Genomic DNA, 15,884 nt, shown 5'->3' on the forward strand with positions numbered 1-15,884 from the left:
ATGATCTACTAAGATATGATGATCATTGGGTATTCAAGAAGTATTAACTGTTCATACATATTGAATTATCAATTTCATCACCCGGGTTATTTAAACCGGCCATCTAAGGATCAAGAAGGACAAGGTATGGTTCTTGCTCATACGCGCTTACCTGTTGCATTAATTCAAGAGTTGTTATTAAACCTTATCCTTTATTTATATTTGTCTCTGCTTTTTATTGAGGTAAAAATATGGGCTATAAATTAGGTGTTTAAGCCCGTTTGGTTCTAAGCCGCCTTGCCAGCCTTTTTCCTTGTATTCACAGGAACATAGTTCAAACATTGAGAGACAAACATTAAACAATGCATACATTGACATCTGAAACACAAATTCACATATAAGTATTCTGTGCACGATGGCACAAGCAAACAGGAGGTGTTTTAACAGCTAAGCTATTACAAGGCTTTATATAGCCCATGAAGATGATCATTGTCCCTCCCTCGCCGGTTCACCATCTTGAGTCTGCTGGAAGTTGGGTTTTGACCAATCAAAGCCATTCATGGCGACAAATTCGGCTTCATCGTCAATCAGGCCGACCGGGTCAACCTCCGGGCCAAATGTATCTTCTCTCACTGGTGGGATCAAGTCTGTTACTTTATATGAGGGAGGGCCATCTTCTTATTCTCACTATCAAAACCCGGCTGATACTTGTCCACATTGGTGTCATCTCCAAGGCTAGTCGCCTGAGGCCGAACTTCACGGACGCAGGCTATAAAGTCATCCTGATCAAAAGGAGACCCGTCCTCCTTCACGGTAGGATAGCCCCTTTCCACGTCCGTCGGGTCTAGGTCTGCCACCCAAGCCTTGGAGCGGCTTAGGGCAGTCAAAGATCCGGCTCGCGCACAGGAGCATTTTACTTCTTGGAACCTGGCAGGAAGGATGGACATCTTCTTCAGGACATCACTGATCCGGTTAGATCCTTGATTAGCAGGAGAGATGGCAGCAAGAGCCGCTTGTGCACCGATATACAATTGTGCAACTAAAGTGTATACTGCCTTCAGCTTAATCAACGGGTCTTTGTTCAGATTCTTACTTCGCGGACCTGCATATATTTTTAACAGAGTCAGTTGGCAGATTATACTCCGGTTTGGCAAAAAAAATACAAAAGGTCAAATCAGGTAGCTTACCAAAGATAACAGCGACCATCTAGGACACCCGACCCTTTAAACCGTTCATCTTTGTTGAAATTTCTTACAGAGCTGTTTCGGCTGTCTCAGCTCGTCGGGTCAGAAGTGTTTTCTCATTTTCCCAAGGCTTCTCTTTGGCAGCAAAGCTGGTCTTCAAATTTTCCGTTGCAGAAAGGCTTATTTGCAGTTTGGAGGTGGAAGATTTGATTTCTAACTCCTGATTCGCTAGCTGGGTCTTTGCGTCAGTCAATTGAGAGTTCAATTCTGACAATGCATTCTGTGAAACGTTCAGATAAGTCAAGACTTGGTTTCAAATTCCAGTATCCAAATTCAAGATTCAAGTCCCAAGTACTTTACGAATAAACCACTTGGCACTTGGGGGCTAATGCATGCCAAATAAAAATTTTACGACTCTACCAACATATTTGAAGTCCCGAGTCCTTTACAAAGTAACAGCACTTGGCACTTGGGGGCTAATGTACGCAGTTCAGCAAGTTTATCAAGGTTAAACCGGAGTGTTAACTACTTGGAAGACGGTTTTAAATTCTAAAGTACCGATTCATTAATGATCAAAATAAACTGGTCTCGGCCTATATTTTAAGTCTACCAGCATGACCCACCCAGGAGGGGCCGGGTCAACCCTAATGGCGGGTTACATAAGAAGCCCAATATACATTCAAGATGATAGTTTATTAAACATGTAGAAGGCCCAAAGGCCTGGGGACGGCTTAAGGCCTGATATTGTAAAGTGGCGTATGTAAGGAAAGACTTGTAAAGAAAGGCATGTAAAGGAAGTCACCGAGCCGGACACGATTATGAGCCGGCCGGGACTCTGTAGGCCGCCAGGCGTCAACCCATGTATATAAGGGGACGACCCGGTGGCGGCTTAGGCAAGAAAACAACCAAATCGATAACCAAGCCGGCGAATTGAGCCTCTTGGAGATCGAAGCTTCAGCAATACCAATCCCAACTAGACGTAGGCTTTTACCTTCATCGTAAGGGGCCGAACTAGTATAAAAACTCTCTCGTGTGCCCCTTGTCCCGATTAACCCCTTTAAGCTTCCTAGTGCGATGGCCCTACGACTAAGTCCTTGCTCTAGGACATCTGCCGTGTCAACTCCACGACAGGTATACTTTCATTGTCAACATAACAACCAAGAGATGGCGATATCTTCCATGCTACACACATTATAGGCGGTTCCCAGACAGAATGGTAAAGTTTATACTCCCCCTTCCACCAACAAGCATCAATCCATGGCTTGCTCGAAACAACGAGTGCCTCCAACTAAAAAGAGTCCCAGGGGGATTTTTGTTTGCAATTATTTTGATTTAGTTTGCATAAAGCATGGGACTGGGCATCCCGGTGACCAGCCATTTATCTCGTGAGTGAGGAGCGGAGTCCACTCCTCTTGAGAATAACCCGCCTAACATGGAAGATACGGACATCCCTAGTTGATACATGAGCTATTTGAGCATACAAAACGGGATATTTATTTGAAGATTTAGAGTTTGGCACATACAAATTTACTTGGAACGGCAGGTAGATACCGTATATGGGTAGGTGTGGTGGACTCATGTGGAATAACTTTGGGGTTTAAGGGATTGGATGCATAAGCAGTATTCCCGCTTAGTACAGGTGAAGGCTAGCAAAAGACTGGGAAGCGACCAGCTAGAGAGCGACAACAGTCATGAACATGCATTAAAATGAATCAACACTAAATGCAAGCATGAGTAGGATATAATCCACCATGAACATAAATATCATGAAGGCTATGTTGATTTTGTTTCAACTACATATGTGAACATGTGCCAAGTCAAGTCACTTAAATCATTCAGAGGAGGATACCACCCTATCATACCACATCACAACCATTTTAATAGCATGTTGGCACGCAAGGTAAACCATTATAACTCATAGCTAATCAAGCATGGCACAAGAAACTATGATCTCTAGTTGTCATTGCAAACATGTTTATTCATAATATGCTGAATCAGGAACGATGAACTAATCATATTTACAAAAACAAAAGAGGTCGAGTTCATACCAGCTTTTCTCATCTCAGTCAGTCCATCATATATCGTCATAATTGCCTTTCACTTGCACGACCGAACGATGTGAATAATAATAATAGTGCACGTGCATTGGACTAAGCTGGAATCTGCAAGCATTCAATAAACATGAGAAGACAAGGCAATAGGGGCTCTTTTGTCAGATCAACAATAATGTATATAAGAGCCACTTCAACAATTTAATTATGGTCTTTTCCTATCGACCCCCAAAGGAAAGAAAAGAAATAAAACTATTTACACGGGAAAGCTCCCAACAAGCAAAAGAAGAACATGAAATATTTTTGGGTTTTCTTTTTAATTACTACTACAAGCATGGAAATTAAAACTAGCTAAGAGCTACAACTAATTTTTTTTGGGGTTTTCTTAAGGTTTATTAAACACACAAGAAGAAAGCATAAAAAGGAAATAAACTAGCATGGATGATACACATGAAAAAGTATGAGCACCGACATCTAGCAATGAGTGTGTGAACATAAATGTAATGTCGGTGGGAAATACGTACTCCCTCAAGCTTAGGCTTTTGCCTAAGTTGGTCTATGGCCACGGCTGGCCTGGCGGGTATCCATAATAATAGTTGGGGTCGTACTGAGAAGAAGAAGACTCCGATTGCCACTGGCTGGCGATCATCTTCGGATCCCACTGGTAATTAGACTGTCGTGAAGGATCAACTTGTGGTTCCGGCTCTGGCTCCATGGATGGTGCAGGGTTCCGGTAGGCGTGAATAGCCTTTAACGGAACAAGGTACTGGCCTGCAGATAAATCAAACAAAGAAGGAGCAGGCAGGGTAATAGTCTCAGGATGATGTTTATCAAAGAACAATTTGTATTTAAGCTCTCCTTCCCTATTCTTAACAATAAAATCATGTGCCACCATACTTTTATAATCTAAATAAACACGAGGCAGCACTTTTTCTTCCTTCTCATAATGCCTAATAGGTATGTTAAAATGTGCAGCTAGGCGTGAAGCATAGATGCCTCCAAAGATGGGGCGCTTGGTACGGTTCAGACTTAACCATTTAGCAATAATGCCACCCATACTAACAGAGTTATCACCGTATAAACCGTGGAGCAAAATAATAATATCAGGGATACTAAGGTTTCTACAGTTTCCGCGACCAATTAAACAATGACTAGCAAATAATGCAAAATAGCGTAAAACAGGAAAATGTATGATAGTGATTCGTGCATCGGAAACCTTCCTTGTTTCCCCTACAGTGATAGTATCAATAAACTCGTCCACATCCTCGCGATGTGGTTCCTCTGTCTTGCCCTTGAAAGGGACCAAACAAACCCAGCAAAAATCATAAAGTGACATCTCCTTATGCTCATCATATAAATAAAACTCCACCGTAGGTGGTGAGCTCCTAGAATGGAAATGAAAGTTTTGCACAAAGATATTTGTGAGTAAGAGATACTGATCGCATTGGTCGTGGAGGAAAGCGGTGAGGCCTGCATTCTTAGCCAATTCATGAAAATCTTCATAAATCTCGGCTGCTCTCAAGAAATCATTGGAAGGCCATTCACACGCCCGAACCTCCGTGGTGCGAGGAAGATTATACTTAGGCTTCGGTGCCTTTTCCTTCGAGCTTCGGCTCGATGAGCCCTCAAAAGTCTCTTCATCATTTTCTGAAAAATTCTGAAATTTTTAGTAACTTCAAAATAAAAGTAAACCAAACTCAATAATATTGATAGCAACTACTCCTACAAGTGCCTAGGGCCTATATCATGCATCAAAACTACTTTTGACCATATAGATTTGACATGCAAGCTCAAGAACAGGGTCACCTAAGCAGCAAAAATTTGCAATGAATAAAGCACTAGAACAAAAACTAATTGGACCAATGGAGGAGTCACATACCAAAGAACAATCTCCCCAAGCAGTTTTGTGAGAGGTTCTTTGAGCAAGGAGATCGAAAATGGCAGCAAAACGAGCTTGGGCTCGGGTTTGAGCTGGTTGTTCGTGTTTGGGGGAGGAAGAAGGAGTGTGTGGGTGAAAGGATAAGTGGAGGAGGGCCACCATGGGCTCACAAGGCAGGGGGCGTGCCCAGGGGGTAGCGCACGCCCTCCACCCTCGTGGGCAGGTGGTTGACACCTTTGCTGTGTTCTCAGTGCCAAATATTCTCAAATATTCTAGAAAAAATCATATTTAAATTTCAGGGCATTTGGAGAACTTTTATTTTCGGGGTATTTGTACATTGCACGGATAATCAGATAACAGACAGAAAAATATTTATTTTTATTTTATTTAATATAAATAACAGAAAGTAAAAGTGGGGTACAGAAGGTTGTGCCTTCTAGTTTCATCCATCTCATGATCATCAAAAGGAATCCACTAACAAGGTTGATCAAGTCTTGTTAACGAACTCATTCCGAATAACATGGAACCGGAGAAATTTCGAATAACACTATGTTACCTCAACGGGGATATGCACATCCCCAATAATAAGAATATCATATTTCTTCTTGACAGTAGGAAGGGGAAATTCAAAACCTCCAAATATAATCGATGGAATTTTTCCAATAGAATTGATACTGTGGACTTGAGGTTGTTTCCTCGGAAAGTGTACCGTATGATCATTACCATTAACATGAAAAGTGACATTGCCTTTAGTGCAATCTATAATAGCCCCTGCAGTATTCAAAAGGGTCTTCCAAGAATAATAGACATACTATCGTCCTCGGGAATATCAAGAATAACAAAGTCCGTTAAAATAGTAACGTTTGCAACTACAATAGGCACATCCTCACAAATACCGACAGGTATAGCAGTTGATTTATCAGCCATTTGCAAAGATATTTCAGTAGGTGTCAACTTATTCAAATCAAGTCTACGATATAAAGAGAAAGGCATAACACTAACACCGGCTCCAAGATCACATAAAGCAGTTTTAACATAGTTTCTTTTAATAGAGCATGGTATAGTGGGTACACCGGGATCTCCTAGTTTCTTTGGTATTCCACCCTTAAAAGTATAATTAGCAAGCATGGTGGAAATTTTAGCTTCCGGTATCTTTCTCTTATTTGTAACAATATCTTTCATATACTTAGCATAAGGATTCATTTTGAGCATATCAGTTAATCGCATACGCAAAAAAATAGGTCTAATCATTTCAGCAAAGCGCTCAAAATCCTCATCATCCTTTTTCTTGGATGGTTTGGGAGGAAAAGGCATGGGTTTCTGAACCCATGGTTCTCTTTCTTTACCATGTTTCCTAGCAACAAAGTCTTTCTTATCATAATGTTGATTCTTTGATTGTGGGTTATCAAGATCAATAGCCGGTTCAATTTCTATATCATTATCATTGCTAGGTTGAGCATCATCATGAACATTATTATTAACATTATCACTAGTTTCACGTCCATTACCAGATTGAGTTTCAGCATCAGAAATAGAAATATCATTTGGATTATCAGGTGTTTTAGTAATAGGTTCACTAGAAGCATGCAAAGTCCTATCATTTTTCTTTTTCTTCCTTTTAGAAGAACTAGGTGCATCTATATTATTTCTCTGAGAATCTTGCTCAATTCTCTTAGGATGAGCTTCAGGATACAAAGGTTCCTGAGTCATTCTACCAGTTCTAGTAGCCACTCTAACAACATTATCATTATTCTTACTATTTAATTCATTAGGCAAATCATTTTGAGCTTTAAGTACTTGTTCTACTTGAGTGGTAACCATAGAAGCATGTTTACTAATAAGTTTAAGTTCACTTTTAACATTAGCCATATAATCACCCAAGTGTTCAAGCATATTTGAATTGTATTTCAATTGTCTACCAAAATAAGCATTAAAGTCTTCTTGCTTAGTCATAAATTTATCAAACTCATCTAAGCATGGGCTACCAAATTTAGTAAATGGGATTTCAGCTTTATCATATCTATAGAGAGAATTTACCTTTACTACCTGTGTCGGGTTATCAAGACCACGAGTTTCTTCAATAGGTAATGGATTTAGATCATATGTTTCTTCAATAGGCGGTAAATTAAGACCATGTATTTCTTCAATAGGAGGTAAATTCTTAACATCTTCAGCTTTAATACCTTTTTCTTTCATAGATTTCTTTGCCTCTTGCATATCTTCAGGACTGAGAAATAGAATACCCCTCTTCTTCGGAGTTGGTTTAGGAATAGGCTCAGGAATTGGCTCCGAAGGTGTCCAATTATTTTCGTTTGTCAACATATTATTCAATAGAATTTCAGCTTCATCCGGTGTTCTTTCCCTGAAAACAGGACCACCACAACTATCCAGGTAATCTTTGGAAGCATCGGTTAGTCCATTATAAAAGATATCAAGTATTTTATTTTTCTTAAGAGGATGATCAGGCAAAGCATTAAGTAATTGGAGAAGCCTCCCCCAAGCTAGTGGGAGACTCTCTTCTTCAATTTGCACAAAATTATATATATCCCTCAAAGCAGCTTGTTTCTTATGAGTAGGGAAATATTTAGCAGAGAAGTAATAAATCATATCCTGGGGACTACGCACACAACCAGGATCAAGAGAATTAAACCATATATTAGCGTCACCCTTTTATGAGAACAGAAACATTTTAAGGATATAAAAGTAATGCATTCTCTCATCAATAGTGAACAAGGTGGCTATATCATTTAATTTAGTAAGATGTGCCACAACAGTTTCAGATTCATAGCCATGAGAAGGATCATATTCAACCAAAGTAACTATATCAGGATCAACAGAGAATTCATAATCCTTATCGGTAACACAGATAGGTGAAGTAGCAAAAGCAGGGTCAGGTTTCATCTTAGCATTTAGAGATTGCTTATTCCATTTAGCTAATAACCTCTTAAGTTCGTGTCTATCCTTGCAAGCTAAAATAGCTAAAGAAGCTTCTTTATCAAAAACATAACCCTCGGGAATAACAGGCAAGTCTTCATCATCAATTTCATCAGTATTATCAGATTCAATATTTTCAATCTCTCTAGCCCTAGCAAGTTGTTCATTAAGAAATTCACCAAGTGGCACAGTAGTATCAAGCATAGAAGTAGTTTCATCATAAGTATCATGTATAGCAGAAGTGGCATCATCAATAACATGCGACATATCAGAACGAATAGCAGAAGTAGGTTTAGGTGTCGCAAGTTTACTCAAAACAGAAGGTGAATCAAGTGCAGAGCTAAATGGCAGTTCCTTACCTCCCCTCATAGTTGAGGGATAAATCTTGGTTCTTGGATCTTTCAAGTTCTTCATAATTATAAGCAGATATAAATCCCAAGTGACTCAAAGAATAGAGCTATGCTCCCCGGCAACGGCGCCAAAAAATAGTCTTGATAACCCGCAAGTATAGGGGATCGCAACAGTTTTCGAGGGTAAAGTATTCAACCCAAATTTATTGATTCGACACAAGGGGAGCCAAAGAATACTCTCAAGTATTAGCAGCTGAGTTTTCAATTCAACCACACCCGGAAACATAATATCTCCAGCAAAGTGTTTAGTAGCAAAGTAATATGATAGTAGTGGTAACTGTAGCAAAAGGTAACAGTAGTAAAAGTAATGTTTTTGGTATTTTGTAGTGATGATAGCAATAGCAACGGGAAAGTAAATAAGCGAAGAACAATATATGGAAAGCTCGTAGGCAATGGATCAGTGATGGAGAATTATGTCGGATGTGGTTCATCATGTAACAGTCATAACCTAGGGTGACACAGAACTAGCTCCAGTTCATTGATGTAATGTAGGCATGTATTCCGAATATAGTCATACGTGCTTATGGAAAAAACTTGCATGACATCTTTTGTCCTACCCTCCCGTGGCAGCGGGGTCCTTATGGAAACTAAGGGATATTAAGGTCTCCTTTAGTAGAGTACCGGAACAAAGCATTAACACATAGTGAATACATGAACTCCTCAAACTACGGTCATCACCGGTAAGTATCCCGATTATTGTCACTTCGGGGTTAATGGATCATAACACATAATAGGTGACTATAGACTTGCAAGATAGGATCAAGAACACTCATATATTGATGAAAACATAATAGGTTCAGATCTGAAATCATGGCACTCAGGCCCTAGTGACAAGCATTAAGCATAGCAAAGTCATAGCAACATCAATCTCAGAACATAGTGGATACTAGGGATCAAACCCTAACAAAACTAACTCGATTACATGATAGATCCCATCCAACCCATCACCGTTTAGAAAGCCTACGATGGAATTAATCACGCACGGCGGTGAGCATCATGAAATTGGCGATGGCGGATGGTTGATGATGACGATGGCGACGGATTCTCCTCTCCAGAGCCCCGAAGGGACTCCAGATCAGCCCACCCGAGAGGTTTTAGGGCTTGGCGGCGGCTCCGTATCGTAAAATGCAATGAATTTTTCTCTCTGATTTTTTTCTCCCCGAAGCACAACATATAGAGTTGGAGTTGGAGTCGAAGGAGCTCCAGGGGACCCATGAGGTAGGGGGGCGCGCCCTAGGGGGGCAGGCGCGCCGCCCACCCTCGTGGGCAGGTGGTGGGCCCCCTGGCCTTCATCTTTTACATGTATTTTTTATATTTTCCAAAAAGTTGCTCCGTGAAGTTTCAGGTCATTCCGAGAACGTTTGTTTCTGCACATAAATAACACCATGGTAATTCTGCTGTAAACAGCGTCAGTCCGGGTTAGTTCCATTCAAATCATGCAAGTTAGAGTCCAAAACAAGGGCAAAAGTGTTTGGAAAAAGTAGATATGACGGAGACGTATCACCTTACCATAAACCATTTTATACAGAGACATACCCATAAAATTGCCATTAGAACTGTTTTGGAGTCGTTTTACTTACCGTACCACATACCTATTCCTTTTCAGAGTCTGAAATGTTCCGGAAAGTGTCCCTTGTGTATTCCTCCGGGGTTACGGTTTCAATAATATTGGTTTCAACATTTATAGGATTACCTGAGATATAATGTTTGATTCTTTGACCGTTCACCACCTTCAGATTTGTGCCTTCGAAGTTGTCAATTTTTATGGCACCGGAACGATAGACCTCCTCGATAACGTAAGGACCTTCCCATTTAGAGAGAAGCTTTCCTGCAAAAAATCTTAAATGAGAGTTGTATAGCAATACATAATCACCTACATTAAACTCATGCTTTTGTATCCTTTTGTCATGCCATCTTTTAACCTTTTCTTTAAAAAAATTGGCATTCTCATAGGCTTGGATTCTCCATTCATCAAGTGAGCTAATGTCAAATAACCTTTTCTCACCGGCAAGTTTGAAATCATAATTGAGCTCTTTAATAGCCCAATAAGCCTTATGTTCTAGTTCGAGAGGTAAGTGACATGCTTTTCCATAAACCATTTTATACAGAGACATACCCATATGATTTTTATAGATCAGGTACACAAACGTCTAATAATACCATCTACTCCTTCTTTATAAAGATGTGGGTCATCCCAAAAGTAATGTCTCAAATCATAGAAGAACTTTTTCTTTTGCTGTTATGTGAAACTAGGTGGTATAAATTTAGCAATAATATAATTAGCATAATCAGCATACCATGGAGCAGTACGAGAAGCATTTATGACATTTAATTGTTCATCAGGAAAGCTATCATCAATAGGTAGTGGGTCATCAAGAACATTCTCTAACCTAGACAAGTTGTCTGCAACGGGGTTCTCAGCTTCCTTTCTATCAATAATATGCAAATCAAATTCTTGTAGTAGGAAAACCCATCTAATAAGTCTAGGTTTAGCATCTTTCTTTTCCATAAGGTATTTAATAGCAGCATGATCAGTGTGAATAGTTACTTTAGAATCAACAATATAAGGTCTGAACTTATCACAAGCAAAAACAGCTGCTAAAAATTCTTTTTCAGTAGTAGCATAATTTCTCTAGGCATTGTCTAGAGTTTTACTAGCATATTGAATAACATTTAATTTCTTATCAACTCTTTGCCCTTGAACAGCACCAACAGCATAATCACTAGCATCACACATAATTTCAAAGGGTAAAATCCAATCAGGTGGCTGAACAATAGGTGCAGAAATAAATACTTTCTTAAGTATTTCAAATGCTTCTACGCAATCATCATCAAAGACAAAAGGAATATCTTTTTGTAATAGGTTAGTCAGAGGCCGAGAAATTTTTGAGAAGTCCTTAATGAACCTCCTATAAAAACTGGCATGACCGAGAAAGCTTCTTATACCTTTAATATCCTTGGGACATGGCATCTTTTCAATAGCATCAACTTTAGCTTTGTCAACTTCAATACATTTTTCAGAAATTTTATGCCCCAAGACAATACCTTCATTAACCATAAAGTGGCATTTCTCCCAAATCAAGATAAGATTAGTCTCTTCACATCTCTACAAAACTCGATCAAGGTTGCTTAAGCAATCATCAAAAGAGGATCCATAAACGGAGAAATCGTCCATGAAAACCTCACATATCTTTTCACAAAAGTCAGAGAATATAGCCATCATGCATCTTTGAAAGGTAGCAGGTGCATTACATAAACCAAAATGCATACGTCTATAAACAAAAGTACCGAAAGGGCAAGTAAAAGTGGTCTTTAATTGATCATCAGCTGACACAGGTATTTGAGAGAAGTCAGAGTAACCATCAAGAAAACAAAAATGTGTATGTTTGGATAATTTTTCTAGCATTTGATCAATAAAAGGCAAAGGGTAATGATCTTTTTTAGTAGCCTTATTTAATTTGCGAAAATCAATTACCATCCTATAACCTGTAATAATTCTTTGCGGAATCAATTCATTTTTATCATTAGGAACAACAGTAATAGCTCCCTTCTTAGGGACACAATGAACATGACTTATCTACTTACTATCAGCAACGGGATAAATTATACCTGCCTCAAGGAGCTTCAATATTTCTTTTCTTACCACTTCTTTCATCTTAGGATTCAGCCGTTGTTGGTGATCAATAACTGGTTTGGCGTCTTCCTCCAAATTGATTTTGTGGTGACATAGAGTGGGACTAATACCCTTAAGATCATCAAGAGTATATCCAATAGCAGCACGGTGCTTCTTCAGAGTTTTCAATAATTTCTCTTCCTACTTCTCTGAAAGGTTAGTACTAATAATAACAGGATATATTTTCTTTTCATCAAGATAAGCATATTTAATAGTATCAGGTAATGGTTTAAGCTCAACGGGATCACCCTTGGGTGGAGGAGGATCTCCTAGGATTTTCACAGGCAAATTGTGTTTCAGAATAGGTCCCTGTTTAAAGAATACTTCATCTATTTCCCTTCTTTCATTCATAAATATATCATTCTCATGGTCTAGCAAATATTGTTCTAATGGATCAGTAGGAGGCACAACAATAGAAGCAAGACCAATAATTTCATCTTTACTAGGCGATTCTTTATCATGGGGTTGTCTACGAAATTTAGGAAAATTAAACTCATGAGACATATCATCTAAACCAATAGTAACAACATCCTTCTTGCAATCTATTTTAGCATTAACAATGTTTAAGAAGGGTTTACAAAATATAATGCAACCCTGTAGATTGCAATCCATAAAAGCGGTCCGTGAGTGAAGTGTAGCAAAGCTCCTTTCAAATTGGCCTTAAAACACATGCATTACAGACTTTTTTTTTTGCAAGGGCACCATTGGGTTTGTGTTGTCTCCGTTGTTGCCATTCTCACGACTGAAATGAATCGGTGGCCGCTCGCTTCCAGCCGGGCAGCGGGGCAGCTTGCTGGTCGTCCTAGACTTCCAGCCTTGTGCTTATTTGGACAGGCAAGCCACCCTTCATCCTCAGGGTTGTCGAAAGCGCGTGCTCCGGCACGCCGCTGCCGGTGACGTCGACCACGAATTCTTCGAGAACACCGGCGACAATGGACTTCATCTGCACGTATGCCATCTCCTTCCCAAGGCACGTCCTGGGTCCGGCGTGGAACACCGCGTATAGGAATGGGCTCACCGGCCGGAAAGCCCCATGGTCGTCGAGCCACCGCTCGGGCTTGAACTCGGCGCAGTCCGTGCCCCATATCGTGGCGAGCCGCCCCATGGCGTACGCGCTGTATGTGATGGACCATCCTGCACCGACGTGCGTGCCATCGGGGAGCGTGTCATCCGCCGCACATGTCTCGGAGGAGTCGATCGCCACCGGTGGGTAGAGCCTCATCGACTCGGTGAGCACGGCGTGCAGGTACAGCATGCTCCGGAGCGCGTCAAACGTGAACGGATCGCCAGGGCGGGTGCCCGTTGTGGACCGAACCGAGCGGACCTCGTCGGCGATGCGCGCGACAACGTCCGGCCGGGAAGAGACGAGCCAGAAGAACCACGTCAGAGCCGAGGACGTCATCTCGCGGCCGGCTAGCAGGAAACTGAGGATGATGTCCCGGAGCGCCTCATCGCCGTGGTCGCCGCTCGCCACGAGCCTTGAGAGAAGGTCATCTCTGTTATTCCCAGACGAGCTTTGACGGCGGGTGCGGACGATGTCCATGGCGAACCGGTGTACATCGGCGATGGCCTTCCTCAGGCGGCGCTCTTTGCCGATGTCGAGCCACCTCTTGATCTTCCAGGTGACCTCGAGCCAGCGTTTAACGGTGAGGTCCTGCGCCTCGACGAAGGCGCGCATGAAGTCTGACTTGCCGTCTGGCAAGACCCCGTCGTCGGCGAGGGAGCACGGGTCGTGGCCGAAGGAGATCATGCAGACGGTGTCGAACGCGAAGCGCTCGAGCACGTCCTGCATGTCGAGAACCATGTGGCCGCCGCCGGCCGCCGCGCGTCGCAGCAAGGGCAGAAGCCTGTTTCTGACCTCGGACTGCACGGAATCAATGACGAAACCCCGGAGCGAGTGCGTGGTGAACTCACGGCTGGCGCTCTTGCGCTGCCAGAGCCACTGCTCCCCGTCGGAGTTGAAGATGCCGTGGCCGAGGAAGTCGGCCATGACGGGGATGGTGCTGTCGCCCTTGGGGTAGTTGGCGAAGTTGGTGCGCAGGACGTGCTCGACGTCGGCCGGGTTGCCGGTGATGAAGCAGGTGATCATCCCGGGAATCAGGGCCGGTCCTAAGATTTTAGGGGGCCGGGGCGAGATTAGAGCTGGGGGCCCCTTAGAGGAGTGCCTTCAGGACCAAATTTCTTAGTCGTCTTTCTTGCTTCTTGTTCGATCCCAAAATTCAATCTTGCGCCCAACACCCGATGATTTTTTATTACTCACTAGGAGGCGAAATTGAAAGCACTATTAAATCCAGTGCCTTTAGAGAAAAATAGATTAATCATAATCATGGACTAGTTTCTTTTCGTGGATTACGGCTTTGCATATGTGTGTCCCATAGAATATTGCTAAGAACATACAAAATCCAATCAATTTAATGGGAAAGCATCTACATATACACTGCAATTAGCACCGGACGTAGTGACTCCTAGACAGATGCCATGTAATTATTATTATTTCTATATATGTTTTGCCTAAGTATCACATCAAGGTCTCTAAATCGAACATGCCCTTAGTATTTGAAATTTAGCGCACTGCTTTTTATTAACTTGATAAAACCTACGGCAACCGCAGCCAGTCAATCAATTAACAATGCCCCATGACAATAATGAAGATCAAATATTGATTATCATTTGCAAATTTGTACTAATTATTATGGGAAAATTGAAATCGTTAGGGCACAATACCTTGTCTGGAATCAGCTTCTCGTCTCGTTGATTGGAGTGGCCGGCTGAAGTAATAGTGACAGGATGGCGCATGCTCGGTGACCATCGCTTGTCCGCCGTTGTTCAATTGGTTCCGACGGTGGCGAGGTGAAGAGCCGGAAATCCATCCAGCGGCAGCCGCCGACGCCGTGCGTGCGTGAAGTCATACCTAAATAACTGGTGCGCCTCCCCGAGATGGCTGACTCCATCCAAGATCTGCCGTCGTACCTAAATAGCAGCCAGCCACGTAGTAACTTGGGCCAGATTAGCACGTTTTTTCAGTCCATGGAAACCCAGCAGCGGCCTATAAATACGTCCTGGGTGGGGGCCCCTACGCTCCGGGGGCCCGGGGCGGCCGCCCCCCCTGCCCCCCCATCAGGACCGGGCCTGCCGGGAATCCAGAAGCCCATCCTCCGCTCCGGGCTGCCGACGATGAGCTCGGTCGACCCGTCGAGGAAGCGGTGGCGGTTCTTGAGGAACGCGTGGAGATGGCCAAGCAGCGGGTGGCTCCGGAGGCCATGGCTGCTCGGCTTCTTCTTCTTTGCCAGAGTCAGAGTAGGCCGCACGATGCGGTGGGAAATGTAGAGTAGTATGGCAGGAACCAGCAGGAGCAGGAGCAGGAGCAGGAGCATCTTCTTCTGATGTTGAACTATGCCTGGCTATATGAGTTGGATGGATGGAGGAGTATATGTAAGGCCCCGAATCGAGAGGCCAATAAGTGGAAGTGAGATGAGGGAGGGAGAGCCATCCATCGTTGTTCCATCCACTGCTGTTGAATCAGATGCATCATCCCAAACTGCCGCCATGCTGATCGGTTGGGGCGTATCGTACGAACAGGATTTGTCCGCCATGTTAATCGGGAGTTGGGAGATACTTACATGTGATCATCGCCGTCGCAGCGATCGTACGAGCAGATGCGTTACCTCCTGGCAATCACCCGAGCAAGTCCACGCTATCCTCGCTTCCGCTGGATGTAGGTTGTAACTTGTAAATCGTGATTGAGATCAGAGAAGAGAGGAGGGAATCAAGAGG

The 15,884-nt window shown here is 42.5% G+C and overlaps 1 protein-coding gene across 1 annotated transcript; it reads right to left on the reverse strand.

The window, feature by feature from the left end:
- Positions 1-12,709: 12,709 nt before the first annotated feature.
- Positions 12,710-15,484, reverse strand: LOC119297264 (cytochrome P450 94B3-like). Its single transcript, XM_037575123.1, has 2 exons — positions 15,235-15,484; positions 12,710-14,219 (listed from the first exon to the last, which is right to left on the reverse strand). The coding sequence occupies exons 1-2, from the start codon at positions 15,482-15,484 to the stop codon at positions 12,913-12,915; spliced, it is 1,557 nt and encodes a 518-aa protein (XP_037431020.1). The 3' UTR covers positions 12,710-12,912.
- Positions 15,485-15,884: the final 400 nt, after the last annotated feature.

Source organism: Triticum dicoccoides, chromosome 5A (assembly GCF_002162155.2).
Source record: "Triticum dicoccoides isolate Atlit2015 ecotype Zavitan chromosome 5A, WEW_v2.0, whole genome shotgun sequence".
Classification (NCBI taxonomy): Eukaryota; Viridiplantae; Streptophyta; class Magnoliopsida; order Poales; family Poaceae; genus Triticum; species Triticum dicoccoides.